Source organism: Myotis brandtii, unplaced genomic scaffold, assembly GCF_000412655.1.
Source record: "Myotis brandtii unplaced genomic scaffold, ASM41265v1 scaffold77, whole genome shotgun sequence".
Lineage (NCBI taxonomy): Eukaryota > Metazoa > Chordata > Mammalia > Chiroptera > Vespertilionidae > Myotis > Myotis brandtii.
Window position 1 is genome coordinate 868,769 of NW_005371082.1, and position 14,099 is coordinate 882,867.

At 41.0% G+C, this 14,099-nt stretch overlaps 1 protein-coding gene across 1 annotated transcript in view; it reads right to left on the bottom strand.

Annotated features, from left to right (window-relative positions):
- Nucleotides 1–2,833: 2,833 nt before the first annotated feature.
- Nucleotides 2,834–14,099, bottom strand: part of STARD13 (StAR-related lipid transfer (START) domain containing 13) — a 227,053-nt gene continuing 215,787 nt past the window's right edge. The window contains exons 9-14 of the mRNA XM_005883140.2: nucleotides 11,562–11,772; nucleotides 10,845–10,959; nucleotides 9,521–9,742; nucleotides 8,750–8,967; nucleotides 5,990–6,166; nucleotides 2,834–5,291 (exon numbers count right to left, since the gene is read on the bottom strand). Of these exons, the coding sequence (XP_005883202.1) occupies nucleotides 5,174–5,291; nucleotides 5,990–6,166; nucleotides 8,750–8,967; nucleotides 9,521–9,742; nucleotides 10,845–10,959; nucleotides 11,562–11,772 (1,061 nt within the window). The 3' untranslated portion in view covers nucleotides 2,834–5,173. The remainder of the gene's footprint in view (nucleotides 5,292–5,989; nucleotides 6,167–8,749; nucleotides 8,968–9,520; nucleotides 9,743–10,844; nucleotides 10,960–11,561; nucleotides 11,773–14,099) is intronic.

Here is a 14,099-nt window from a genome sequence, read left to right on the forward strand (position 1 = left end):
CCTTTACAAAGAAAAATTTGGTTGGTTTTCTGAGGACTCTAGCAAATTCACACAGGGTTTTAGTCACTTGACACTGACTTTTAACTTAGAGTAATTTACAAATTATTCTCTTCCACTGCTGCACTATAAATGAAGAACAACACATAAGAGACATTGCAAGGGCTTATACTAATAAATTAACTGGCCATCATAGTCAATACCACATATACAGACCAGGGGGTGATACAATCCCAAATCAGAAGCCTAATTACTAGTAGATATATTAAAGTAAAACAAATAAGGACAAAAGGAAAGGAACCGCCAGACTGATATAGCTAAGGAAAAAGGACTCTAGCCAAGCTATGCCAAAAACCTCAAAGTCCTAGGTGTCTATATTACCCATAGGTCTCATGAAAATAAAAACTACACCTAAAGGAAAAATTACAAGGTTACTTCTCTGAAATTAAACTTATTTCTTATAAGTAACCACGGGAACTTCAACCTGAGGCCTACTCTTGTGAACCCATCGAGGACCTCAAGCTCATTTTCAAGAAACAAAAACGTATTGCAGATAAGTAATGTAATGGCTGGGCATCCATATAATTATCCACTAACCTTCTTGTCAAATTTGTCACTTCTAGGAAGCAATAACTCCATGTCAAGACAATGATGCTTCAGGGATTCTAGCCCATTCCCTACTTTAAAAGAATCAACAAACAGCCTCTCTGTTCTAGTCTCAAGTCCCATTCCCTTATCTCCGTTAGGTCAGATAGGAAGAGGCTTCCATACCCTAACACAGGCAGGCTCTACACCCCTTAACAGCATGAAGTAATTACAGAAGATGGACCTCCTTCCCTCATCAACCTTAAAAGATTTTAGGGATGGAAGTCTCTGATGGGGGAAATATGTTACAGGATTTCAGGGCAGGAGAAGTAGGGAAACTGAAACAGGAAAGTTAAAACAAGGCCAAACAGTGTGGGCAATTTGCAGCCAGTTTGTAACTAACAAACCATTATCTTCCCCAGTCAAGGACACAGAGAAAATGGTTTAAAAAAAAAACACACCTCCCTAATGAAAAAATGCAGAAAGGAAGAGGGAAAGGGGAAAGGAAAAAAAGGTTCGTATTACTTCCTAAGCAGAGAAGCCAGCAGTCTAAAGGTTTGGTAAAATAAAGTTGCCAGGTGCTTTTCATGAATTCCGGGAAAGCCACAACAAAGTAAAAAAAAAAAAGGGACATTGAGAATTAATCTGTACCAAAATAGTCATCACAGGAATTTTAAAGACTATAGACAGGAGGGTATATAATGCCTCAGACCCCCACTCAACTTGCTCTTCAGATGAGTTGAGAGCCTGTCTGCACTTCGTAAGCCAGATGTATAGATTTGCTTGTTTTTTTTCAATAAAGATGCATGCTTTAATTAATTGTTTTTTCACAATGCAGTCAAGGTCTCTCATATAAATTCATTTATATGAGAAGATAAGGATCGAGGTTGGGGCAACCCCCTCTACTGACTCAGGGGGCTGTCCTGTCCAGTAACACCTCTTTGGTGTTGGTGAGAGGTGCCTATAACCGGTAGTAGGCATATAGGTGGCCTGTTGGGTGGGATTGTTAGAATGGAAGTAATCACTGTCTTTAAAACAATGTGTAGAGCAGTCAGCCTAAGGCATGTCAAAAGTCACACCTTGTCAGTTGTTTAAACTCAATGGTTTGCAACATTAAGCCCTAACCGGTTTGTCTCAGTGGATAGAGCGTCGGCCTGCAGACTGAAAGGTCCCAGGTTCGATTCTGGTCAAGGGCATGTACCTTGGTTGCGGGCACATCCCCAGTAGGAGGTGTGCAGGAGGCAGCTGATCGATGTTTCTCTCCCATCGATGTTTCTAACTCTCTATCCCTCACCCTTCCTCTGTAAAAAATCAATAAAATATATTAAAAAAATGCTGTAACTCCCGGTATTTATTTCATAACTCCTATGCAGCAAAACACATTGGTTTTGTTTTTGTGTCAGCAAGTTGCCCTTCTGGTTGTGGTCTAATTTATCCCTTTATATTGTATCCCTGAGAAAAAGTCATAAGATCAGTTTTTCTATGGCCAAGTATCAAAAATAGAACAGTTTCATACTAAAAATTTCATGAAGTATGTTCATAATCAAGTTTGAATTCATATGATCCAGGGTCCTAGGACAACATTTGTAGCATGTGGCCAATAGAATGTTCTCTTCTCTCACATAGAAGAAGAAAAGTGGCAATTGAAATTCCTCCTTTGCCTATGAAAGCAAAACTTTCAAGTAATGGGAGTGTGGAAGGTGAGCAGAAAGCAGAGTTTGGATAATTTCTATGGGGACAGATGATCTTTGTGCCTGATGTCGCTTTTGCAGCCTGTAGCTGAGATGCATGAGCTCCTACTTGCTTAACAAGGGGATACCTTTGTTATCTTTTAGAAGTGAGGCTCAGAACAAGTGCAAGGGAAGGAAAAAGGTGCAGAGTCCAATGTGGTTATTCTTTATGGTCTGGTGGTGCAGCCATCAGTCACTTCATCAAGTCTCAATTTCTGGTCCACTCAGTGAAAGTGAGATGTAGTTAGAGTTCACTGACTCTTTCACTATAAATGTATTTGTATAATTTCCAGATTTAAGAACAATAAAATATAAAACAAATCCTTACCCATCACTTTAATGCCTTACATACAGGTTAAGGCACCCAGTGAACCTCTGTTGCTAACCACATCCTTACAGTTGGGAGAGATATCAAGACAGCTATCTTAGAGATAAATCTTCCTCATGAAGCAGGTTGTCTACTTACAGGATCAATATGAAAATCAATGTATATTTTATAGAAAATACTTAATGTATATAAATTTATTTGCTTTGGTAATTTATTTATAGTTGATGATGAATACCGACAATTGAGGTGAAAATACATGAGGTATAAATATAATATTTAAATGCAATATTGTATTTTATTTCCATTAGCAAAATAATTATGAATAAAATATTGTGGTATTTGACCAGCAAGTTTGATGCATCTTTCCCCTCCTTTTTCTTTTTCTTAGATGCACTGTGCTGTTAGTAGCAGTGATGTAATTAGTGTGTAAGTAAAAAATTTTTAAAAAGCCAGGAAATTTGAAGAGAAGGGGAGCCAGAAATACAATCATTTTTGTTTTTATTCTATTTTAAGTATCTTCTAGGTCCTTGCTTCTCAGAGTGTGGTCTTTGGGCCAGCAGCCTGGGCCTATTAGAAATGCAGAATCACAGGCCCACCCAGACTGCCTGGATCAGAATTTGCATTTGAACAGGATCCCCAGATGATCTGTGTGCATGCTACAGTTGGTGATAGAATACCATTTATCCTTGTGTGCCTGGCACAGTTTCCAAACATGTAGGGTCCCATTTCTGGAATAGGACCCATGTTAAACTAGGTTAAACTTCACTAATGATCTTGTCTATGCCCATTAAAGTCATCCAGCACATATGGTTAAATTTAAGATGTATGGCAGAAGTGATTTTGTTTTGCTCACAGGGCATTGCCCAACGGAACATTATGGCTTTGCTGCCACCTTCTAGGTAGTCAAAGAAACAAAAAACTCCTAAATCATAATTCAAACAGTATGATTTTTCTTGCTCCACACAGAACTCATATATAACATTTTAATTCCTCTCAATAAAATATTTGCACAATGCTGATAAAAGCAAACATTACATAAATGCATACAATACAAAAAGGGGAAAACATTTTTCTTCTTTTTTTCCCTCTAACACCAGTTGCTAAATGATGATACCAATCTCTATTTAGAGATCTGTCTATCTAAAACCAAACACAATAAATTATCTTTCTCTCTACAGTTGTTGAATTATAATTAAGAAAAATTAAACCCATTAACAATTGATTTAGGAGAGTCAACTTGCTTAGTCTATATAATAATAAATAGGGTCAAATGCACAGGTAGCTTGACTGGCTAATGAAGAAACATGGGTTTAACAAAACTGTTTATATTTTCTAAAATTAATTGAAGAACTTAGTTTTGGTCTTATGTTAGTTTAAAACCTGTCTTTCACATTGGAAAACTTAAATGAATTATGTCTTAAGAGCATCATACATAACAAAATAAGAATTCCCTGAAGCTATAATTAATGGTCCAGGACTCTTAGATGACCATCATCTTCCTTTGTCTAGTGTCCAGAGTTAAATTCAGTGCAATACATTGGTAAGAAAATGCCAATTACCTGTGACCAAATTGGCCACTAGTCAAATAGAATGACATTTAAGAACATTATGAAATGTATCTATGAAAACATCATAGAACAAAGGGGCTCCCTTTGGCTATGTATATGCAAAGGCTGTTCTAGTCAGCTCTAGTTAGCAGAGAAATAGGCATTCTGTTCAGTCTCTCACTGACTCCAAGGGTTCTAGGGGTCTGATATTTCATCGAATCTGCACCTGGTGGGGCCAAGGAGCAACTGGGAATCTAGCTGTAAATTTGATAGTGACTTCTCACCACTTCTTTGCTTTAAAAAGGAGAACACATTGTTTTCCTTGCTTTATCCAACACTCCACTCTCATTTTTTGAATAACAAAAGCAACCTGACAACATATTAGAACCTTTTAATGTTGTTTGCCTTTGGTTAGTACATCTTTGGTTGCGCATCAGGGCAGACTGACAGGCTACACATTTTCACACCTTCTTGTCAGCAGCAGGTCTGCTCAGTTTACAGGATGGTGGGGCCCAGAGCAACTTGGAAAGAACCATGTAAGGAAGGGACTCAGCAAGGCAGGTGTTTTAAAATATGCAATTATATATAAAATTGATATTTTACATATATACAGTAAAGGGATAGATATATACACTTTACATATGCTATACATACATTTATTTACAGTTAAGAATATGCTTCTTAGAAGCTTTTAAATAGCAAATTAGGCAATGCACAAAGAAAACCCATTTAATTTTAAGTAACATAGATAAATGTTTTCATTTTTAAAAATATTATATTAGTAGGAATATAGTCATCTCCAGGAAGGCTAGGAAAGTTCGCGGAAACTCTTGCATCTTCAACATTCTGACTTCTCAGTGTTTCCATTTTGAGCAGGAACCATGTCAATCAGTTGTCCTCTCTCACTTTCTCCTGAGTGCACTCTCTCCCACAGGTGTTTCCTTTCACTTCCCCTTCCCTGAGCTTAATGTCACACTGGGGAAAACTCAGATTTTAGTTTCTGGACCCTCAGCAATGAGGGGCTGGAAAGAGTTTCTAATCCTGGCAACTTCCACTGCACACAGATGTCCAAAGCCTTTATTGTACCATTCTGGGGAGTGACCTCTGTGGGGACAAAAATCAGAAAGGAATTGGGAAAGTCTTTTTCCACAACATAGCAATTTGTCATGGTAGACAGGGCTGTCCTTGTGCCCTGATCATCAGTACATTTGCATACAACCTGGGGCTGCCTCCTCGAGGGTCTGAGAACCCAGTGTTCAGACTATCTTTTCAGTACTTACTGGGTGCTTTAAAATGATATCATCTCCTCTGAGAAGATTCAGACTGAATTCTAGAATTGACTGAGAGAACTCAGTTTGTATCTACCAGACCAAGAACTTGGTTCAGTATCATGAATGCCTTGAAAAGTTTGGATTTAAGTTAGTTTCTTTTGAAAGGAGGGCACTGGAGGGAGCAGCAGAAGGGGGCAGACATAAAGGAAACGCCAGAGAGGAGACTCATGTTATGTGCTGAACTCCGGTGTTTGTGTTTGCTCTGTGCGAGAAGCATGGACACAGGAGTGGGGACAGAACTGAAAACAGAGAAGAGCAAAGGGCTCCAGGAAAATGACAGAATCTTAGGAAAGGTGGAGAAGAGGAACAGAGAGTGGGAGGCATACATAATCATCTATACAAGCATGTTAATGGCTATTAGGGGGGAAAAAAGTATAGTTAAGTAAGAAATCAGGATGACAGACAGGCAAATGTGCCACTTGAGCTGAGACTCCAACACCATGCCTGCCCTCCTGAGGGGTTCACACTTACTTCAGGTCTATCCTGCAGATGTGGGTCAGTCTTGACTTGCCGGAACCACATGGTTCTATTAAGTATTGAGAATCCATCACTATGGCTCGCACACCGCCCATGAGCTGAGCTTCCTCGTGCTCCACAGAGAGGGAGACCAGGGTACACATTCCTTTGGGCAAATCAGTCTTCCAGGTCCTGTGGTGAAACAACCCACACATCAGAGTTATGGCTAAGAGAGAAAGACTTGAACACAGTGCTGAGGTTTACACATATTTTCCTGCTCAAATTCCAATCCTAGTTACTTGGATTAAGCAAATGACTCCCATAAGTTTGGGTAAAGTTTATACAGTGCAGTTCAAAGCAAGGGTCTCAGCCCAAGGACCCAGAGACCAGAAATGGCCATGCAGCACCCAGACCTTTGGAAACAAACTGAGGCTGCAGAGGTCTTACAGATTTGGAATTAGGAAGCACTCATTCAACTCATTCAGTAAACATCTAATGACCACAGAGATGTTCTAAGCTCTGAGAAGCCACCAAGGGCACAGAGATACACAGTCCAGGAGGGGAAGCAGAAATACAAAGATAATTCTAAAACATCGTGGTCAGTGCAGTGACATGGAGTTGCACAGAGCGCTCTGGGATCATGTGGAAGGGAAGGGGAGGCACACAGGGAAGCCTTCCTAGAGGAGATAATGCTCAATTCAAGTCTTAAAGGATAAATGAACTGGCGATGCTCAGCTTGAAGAAAACTAGACTATGTGGACTGCTATCTTTCTATAAATACCTGAGTGGCTCTTGAATAGGAGAAGAAATAAATACGGTTGATTTGACTTTAGAGAAGCCCTGTCTCACAATGTGCACTTTCCAAAAACGGAGTGGGATCTATGAGGAGGTAGTGAGTTCCTGTTATTGAAGCTATTCAAGCATTGAGGGGACTACCATTTGGAGTAAAATTGTTGATGAAAGTCAGGAGCTATGAGAGCACTTGTACAATATATACTATAGGGTATAGATTTTATTATTACCATCCCAGTTTAAGTCATAAATTCTATTCCCTTACTTAGTCATCTCATCTATAACTTCCTCCTGTCCTTTGATACCACAAAGAGAAACTATTACACATTCCCAACAAGGAGTCAGGAGTAAGCAAGTCCCACACAAGTGCTTAGGGACTTCCCCATGGGCATGACCATTCTCTTTTCATGCATGATAATGTGATTAATAATAAAGACGAGAAGATTATACATTTGTGTAAGCAAAATGGAAAAAACTGCAATAACTATTACTGGAAGCTCCTGAGGAACTAGAGAAGAGGACAATGTGAGAATCAACCATGAAAGGAGACCAGCCATGTATGTGTGAGCCTAAAGAGGGAGATACTCTGATGACAGAAATTATTTCAGTATGTCACTTCCTCACCATACTTGCCACTTTTTAGCTTCTTGTTTCATAATCACAAGAAATTCGTGTTGCAGGAACCACATATGGCTCATCATTTACCTCCTTGCATTCTGACTTCTTCTCCCTCAGAGTCTCATGGCCTACCCACCTTCTCCTTTAAGTCTTGGATCAAGTATCAATGCAGTGAGATTCTGCCCTGACCACTATATTTAAAATCCCATCCCTTACTTTGCCCTTATCTTACTTATCCCCCTATATAAGTAACCCTATCCCCTTACTTATTATGTATTGACTCTCTCTGCCTAATAAAATAGAAACATGAGAGAGCAGAATTGTGGTCTTCAGTGTTCCCTGCTGTTTCCCCAAAGCCTCCAATGGAGTCCTGCTCAGGTGGTGATGGAAGGATACACTAAGAAATAGCATTCTGGTGGATGTATGGAAGGAAGGAGGCTCCAAGCTTGACTGGCCCTCAGCCTCCTCTAAGGGGAAGGAAGAGGCTCCATTCCCATGGCATAAATATTCTATGTGAAAAGTAACCTTTAGTTTGCCATCAAGACTAGTTTCATAAAGGAAATATTTTAAATATACATTTGGGAATTTCACTAGTGATTCCTTTTATATCACTAATCCAAGAGAAACAACAGTGTTTGCCATCAGCTATCAATAAAAAAGGATATATTGATTTAATTACATTTTATATGAGTTTTTTAGTATCCTGAATCCCTCTTATTTCTGATTCAATACTGACTCACCAGCCCACATGCACAGATCCACTGTGCAAACTTCCTGTCACTGGTTGAGCATTCCATTACAAACTCAACCCATAAATCTCTCAGAAGAAATATTTCAGCAGCAGACACAGTCTTGCAAGCTTGGTCAGACCCTGGAATCTACTGGACATCCAGCATAGTTGGACCTTCAGAGCTGTAATGAGCTATGAACAGCTGAAGCTATGCAAATGAATTCTAAAGTTACATTCCAATCTTGAGAGTTACACAAACCCTCCAGAGGGAGAAAGACAAAAAGCAGGAGAAAGTCAGACTCAATTTACATTATTTGGCAGAAAGTACAACTGGACAAACAGCAGTTATTCTTAGGACTCTGTTCTGAGGAAATGAACAATATTTATGGCCTAATAAACCGTATGCTCCAAAATTACAGCAGTCATAAGAGAGCTCAACAGAGCTGAAAATTAGGTGAAGAAGTAGGAAGTTGGGCATAAATGGAGCAAATTCAGTTTTTGCTGAGGGAAATGAGGGCCAACTTAGTATTCCCATTACAGGCTGAATTTAGGTGGTCAAACTCTGTGAAATGCTTAAATCTGCAGCTTTATCTGCTCTAGGAACAGAATATATTTAACTCCAGAGTCATGCTTACCTGAGAACCACAAAGTCTCTGGAAGGATGGGGGGCCATGCTGTTCAAAACGTACTGATAGATTTCTGTTTGCTTGTCCAGAGTTTCCACAACCTTCCACTGCACAAAATCCTCATCCCACAGGTGGCGCTCTCTTAGCACACGATTCAAAACCACTGAAGGGGGTGCTTCCACCTCCACGGAAGCCTTCCATAACTTCAGTGGATTCCCGTCTCCCACCTTGGGAAAGATACCATCAAAGGCTGAACAGGTTAACTAGTTCCAACAAAAACCTACCACATTTCATTGGGTGTTCCAAAAAAAAAAAATCACTAATTATGCACCTTGAAAGAGTGATTCTGCATATCTGAGGTTTACCATTTCATAATGGTAATCCTAAAGATTAAAAAATAATAATAATGATCATAAAATAATAACCATTGATACACAAGTGTCTTTCTAACCCATTTGATTTTTAAATAGCCCTCCTCTGACAGTGGTATTATTATTATGTCCATTATGCAACTGAAAAAATGGAGGCATAAAGAGGTGTGTGACTTGCCTAACATCACATAGCTAAGGGCCAGATAGTGGATTGGGATCTAGTAGTCTGGCTTCACAGTCTGCATTCTGATTATGTGCAACATGATTACCTCGCAGTCACTAGAAAGAGTCTTTGACATGTTCATGTGTGTGCCAAGCCTGTGGACAGTGGATGTTTTTAAAGCAAAACAATTTCTTGGTTGTTGGATGTAGTTCCTTTGGGGTAGTTTTTTACCACCCCTGAGATTACCTTTTTGAAAGCAAGGTCTGTATTGTCTGTGCTGGAACACGTAACCCATCCTTTAAACTTCTCTTTGGCTTCCTTCTGGAGGCCCTGGATGAGCTGGTCCAGGTAAGTGTGGAATGTGGCCCCACTTTCCTCCACCTGGGTCCCCAGGTCTTCCAGAGTTGGAGTATGGATCTCAGCCTCCACGTAAGAATTATGAAACTGGGCTACCATCTCATGCGGGACCTGAACCAATGGGTGCATGAAAGAGCAACAGATGCATGAGTTAAAGAAATGCTGAGACTAATAGAAAAAGCAAAGTCATTTAGTAAAAAAGCAGTGTGTATCAGAATGGGCCAAGTGCTGTGGACCAGATGTTTTACTAAGATCAGTGGCAAAGCTGGTGGTAGGGGGTGGGGCTTCCTAAAGGCAGGAAACACAATATGTTTCTGAGACTATATTTATTACTCAAAACATAGCAATGATTTCTCATTCAGTCTTTCCATTTTCCATAATATTTTCCCTTTAATGTATTTTTATTCAGTTTGGCAAAATGTGGGCTCAGAAAACTTAAAGCACACAGACTTAAGGGAAACATCAACTATGACTTAGAAATGGCTTTACCTCTTTAGAATACTTTTCTCACTTACAAATGCCAAATGTACCACAAAAAAGTATGCCTGAAGTCTAGTTCACTTTCTTCTTTAACATAGCTGTGGCTATATCCATAAGCTATTCTTGATTCTTAGTTAACAGGGATTGGTCAACACACACACACACACACACACACACACACACCCCAGAAACACACACACACAGAGATGTTGAACCTAATCACGTCCTGAGGTAAAAAAAAATATATTTATAAAAGAACAGCCCAGCTGGTGTGGCTCAGTGGTTGAGCATTGACCCATGCATCAAGAGGTCTTGGTTCGTTTCCCAGTCAGGGCACATGCCCTGGTTGCGGGCTTGAACCCCAGTAGACAACAGGCAGCCAGTCTGTTTCTCTCGCATTGATATTTCTATCTTTCTCTCTCTGAAATCAATAAAAACATATTTTTTAAAAAGAAACTAATTGTCTGGCTTGCCTTGAACCTGGTAACTGATGGTGACATAACTGTTCTCATGAAAACTGTCATCATGGTAACTCCAAATATTTTTAACTGTCAAGACTCAATTATATAGATACCTTCTCACATTTCTTGGATTCAAAGACCACAGCTATAGAGGGTACTATTGTCATTATAAACTCAGGAACAAACATATAAGCCATGAGTGTAGAAATTGTTCCAATGATCTCATCTAGTTCCAAGAGCTATAAGGAAGGTAGTTCAAGCCTTTCACTCACCTCAAAAAGTCTGTCACATTCCATGATCATGTGGGCAAGGCCCTGAGAGGCGGCCAGATTCTCACTGAGGTCCTTTTGATCTGGCTTCCCAGTGGCGTATTTCTTCTGTATGACCCTGTAAGTGAAGGGGACAGTCCTAAGCAGATCTCAAACCAAAGAGCTTTTCACAATAAAAGCTTATCCTTTTTCTTTTTCTTTTTCCAGGTGCTCTCCTGATCCCATACTTTCTCATTTCCAAACAAAAGCAATGACCACACATATTAGATGTTCTGAATCAGGCTAAAAGTCTGACAGTTCATAATGAAAAACCTTGGAAAAATACAAGGACAGGAATAACTGTTGGGGGAGAAATTAATCTATTTTTTTCCAAGTTTGAAACCACTTTGCTGCAAGCTGCCGTGCCTGGGCCTTGAATCTAGTCCTTTCCTTTTAAACTTAAAGATTGTAAAATACTACTTCATGTACTTTTCCCTCCTTCCCACTCACACACCCAGGTTTTCTGGGTCACGACAGACATTCTTCAATGCTACTTTGACAATTCTATTAATCTGAGCACACAAATTAGGTCCTTAAAACATTTTCTGGTTATAAATTAAGAGCTGACAAATCCTCAAGTTGAAATCCAATGTGAGACGTTTTTGTTTGTTTGTTTTGTTTTTTAATGAACTGTGGGTTATATCTGGTTTAGGATTTCTGTTGTTGCTGAGGAAAACCCACCTGGGGGAGCTTTCTTTCTTCAATAAATTGAGATGAAAGAGAGAGGGGGCCAGACACACAGCCAGGTTCTTGGGTGTCATCTGATTCTCTTCCACCAAGTTGGCCACGTCCTTGAGGAAGCACAGAAGCGTCTGCAGGACGTCCCTGCTCTCATCGGCCAGCAGCAGGATGGCAGCCTGCACTGCCTGCAGCCGCTGCTCTTCGGGGACATCTGTGGAAAAGTGGGTGCCAGGGCATCAGAGAAACAGCCACAGAAAGAAACAGCTGGGAAAAAAGTGAGTAAGCTGCACTTTCCTGATGTGAAGACACACTCAGAGACATCATCATCAACCATGACAACAACTGCTAAGAAGGAAGTAATTGCTTTGGCCTTACAGTTGGTAAGAGACAGAGCTGGGATTGGAACCTCAGCATCCAACTCCAGAATCCAGTCTTCATAAGGAAGTAGCCCTCGCTTTTCATACTCTGCTCATCCTTTTTCAAACCATTTTTCTGTTCTGGTTGAAGTAGGCAGTAAGCCAGAGCACTATCAGCCTGGCTTTCCCCTTGCCCATCCCCTCCCACCAGACAGCTTGTAAACCACTCTGGATGCCTGGGACTCAGTGGGACATGGTTTGGAATCCACTGTGTTGGGGGATGGCAGCCTTGCCTTTCCTTGCCCTGAGTGGAGCAGCCAGGTGTGATGTCAACTTGGTGCAATTAACCATGAATGGTGGGATTGATTTGCTTGGTCCCCTGAACTGATGCCTGAAGGCCAGCCTGGCACATTTACTTCTTTCCTACAAGCCACCAGGGCTTGGTTCAGAGGAGGCATGTGGCTTTATGTGGTGACTCAGGCCATCTGTTCTAATCTTGAAAGTAATGGAAATTGAGGTTGTGTTTAGGGAAGAAGAACCAGGCTCACTAAAACTATGGGGAATGGATGGTCCCATTCCTCTTTAGGTTGGTCATTGTGGTGGTGGGGGTGGTAATGTAGGCATTGGTCACGCAGACTTACATAGAAATTGGCCCCAATAATATGAAGTGAATGAAAGGAAAAATCACAAAAAATGGGTGCTAGGTGCTGCATTTTGCTGCCCACTGGTTGTGTTTTTTTAGGCCTGACTCACTGCCCTTATTCTCTCATTCTGAAAGACACAGTCAATAATTCTCTTCAGTTAACATTGTTTCATTCTTAAAATACCAAGTTCTAGAACAGGTCTCTGCAGTAGGCTGCCTGTGCTCAAAGGGGTGGGTGGGGAGATGTGCTCGTGACAATCTGTAAGGTGTGGGAAGAAAATATTAGAATTTTCAGTGGCGTTTATGTTTCCTCTCATGGATATGTTACATAATATGCATAGTATGGCATAGTATATCATAATATATTTATATTATTAAAAATAAGTATACATGTTCAGATATTTACTATTGGTAGAGTTGCATGAAAACAAAATGTGGCGCCTGCTGCTCTAGAGGGGCTGTAGTGTGACCTTATGACCAGATCCTGGCCATCTCCATCATCATAGTTCCCAGAGCTGGGCACACTCCTGCCTCCAGTCTGCCAGCAAATCCAAATGTCTGGAATAGCCTGACCATGCATTCAGCATTCTGTAACCCATCCTCACCCCCACCACATCCACAGCAGCAGATGGGAGACCTGGGTTTAGTAGAGAAGAGTCATTTTTTTTTTCTAATTATAGCAAATCTTTTTCTTTTCTCTTGGTTGTGATGAAACAGAAGCGGGTACTACTAATAACTACAAGCATGTCATTGATGTGTTATAAATTCAGCTTGAGCCACTGAACTGCTCTTTTAAAAAATATACTTTTTATTGTTGATAGCTTTAACCCCCTCCTCGCAGCCCCTGTCCATCCCCCTCCCCAGGTCTTCACTACCCTATTGCCCATGTCCATGGGCTGTGGAAATAAGTATATACATTCTTGGATTTATCTATTCTCGTCCCCTCAACCCCACATTGAGGTATGCCAGGCTGTTCCATGCCTCCATGCTTCAGGTCTTATTTTGTTGGTCAATTCATTTTGTTCATTAGATTCCACAAATCGGTGAGATTATGTTGTATTTGTCTTATTTCACTTAGCATAATACTTTCCCTGTCCATCCATGCTGTCTCAAAGGGTAAGAGATCCCTCTTTTTTACAGTTGCATAATATTCCATAGTGTAAATGTCCCACAGCTTTTTTTATCCATTCATCTGCTGATGGGCACTTGGTCTGTTTCCACACCTTAGCTATTATAAATAACTAGAGGCCCGGTGCACAAAAATTTGTGCACTCGGGGGGCGGGGGGAGGGGGATCCCCCAGCCCGGCCTGTGCCCTCTCGCAGTCTGGGACCCCTCGGGAGATAACGACCTGCTGGCTTAGGCCTGCTCCCGGGTGGCAGAGGGCAGGCCCAATCCCTAAGTGCAGCCCCTGGTCAGGCTCAGAGCAGGGCCGATTGGGGAGTTGGGGCGCCGCCCCGTCATGCACAGAGCAGGGCGGATCGGGAGGTTGCGATGCCACCCTCAGTCACGCTCAGGGTAGGGCCGATTGGGGGATTGG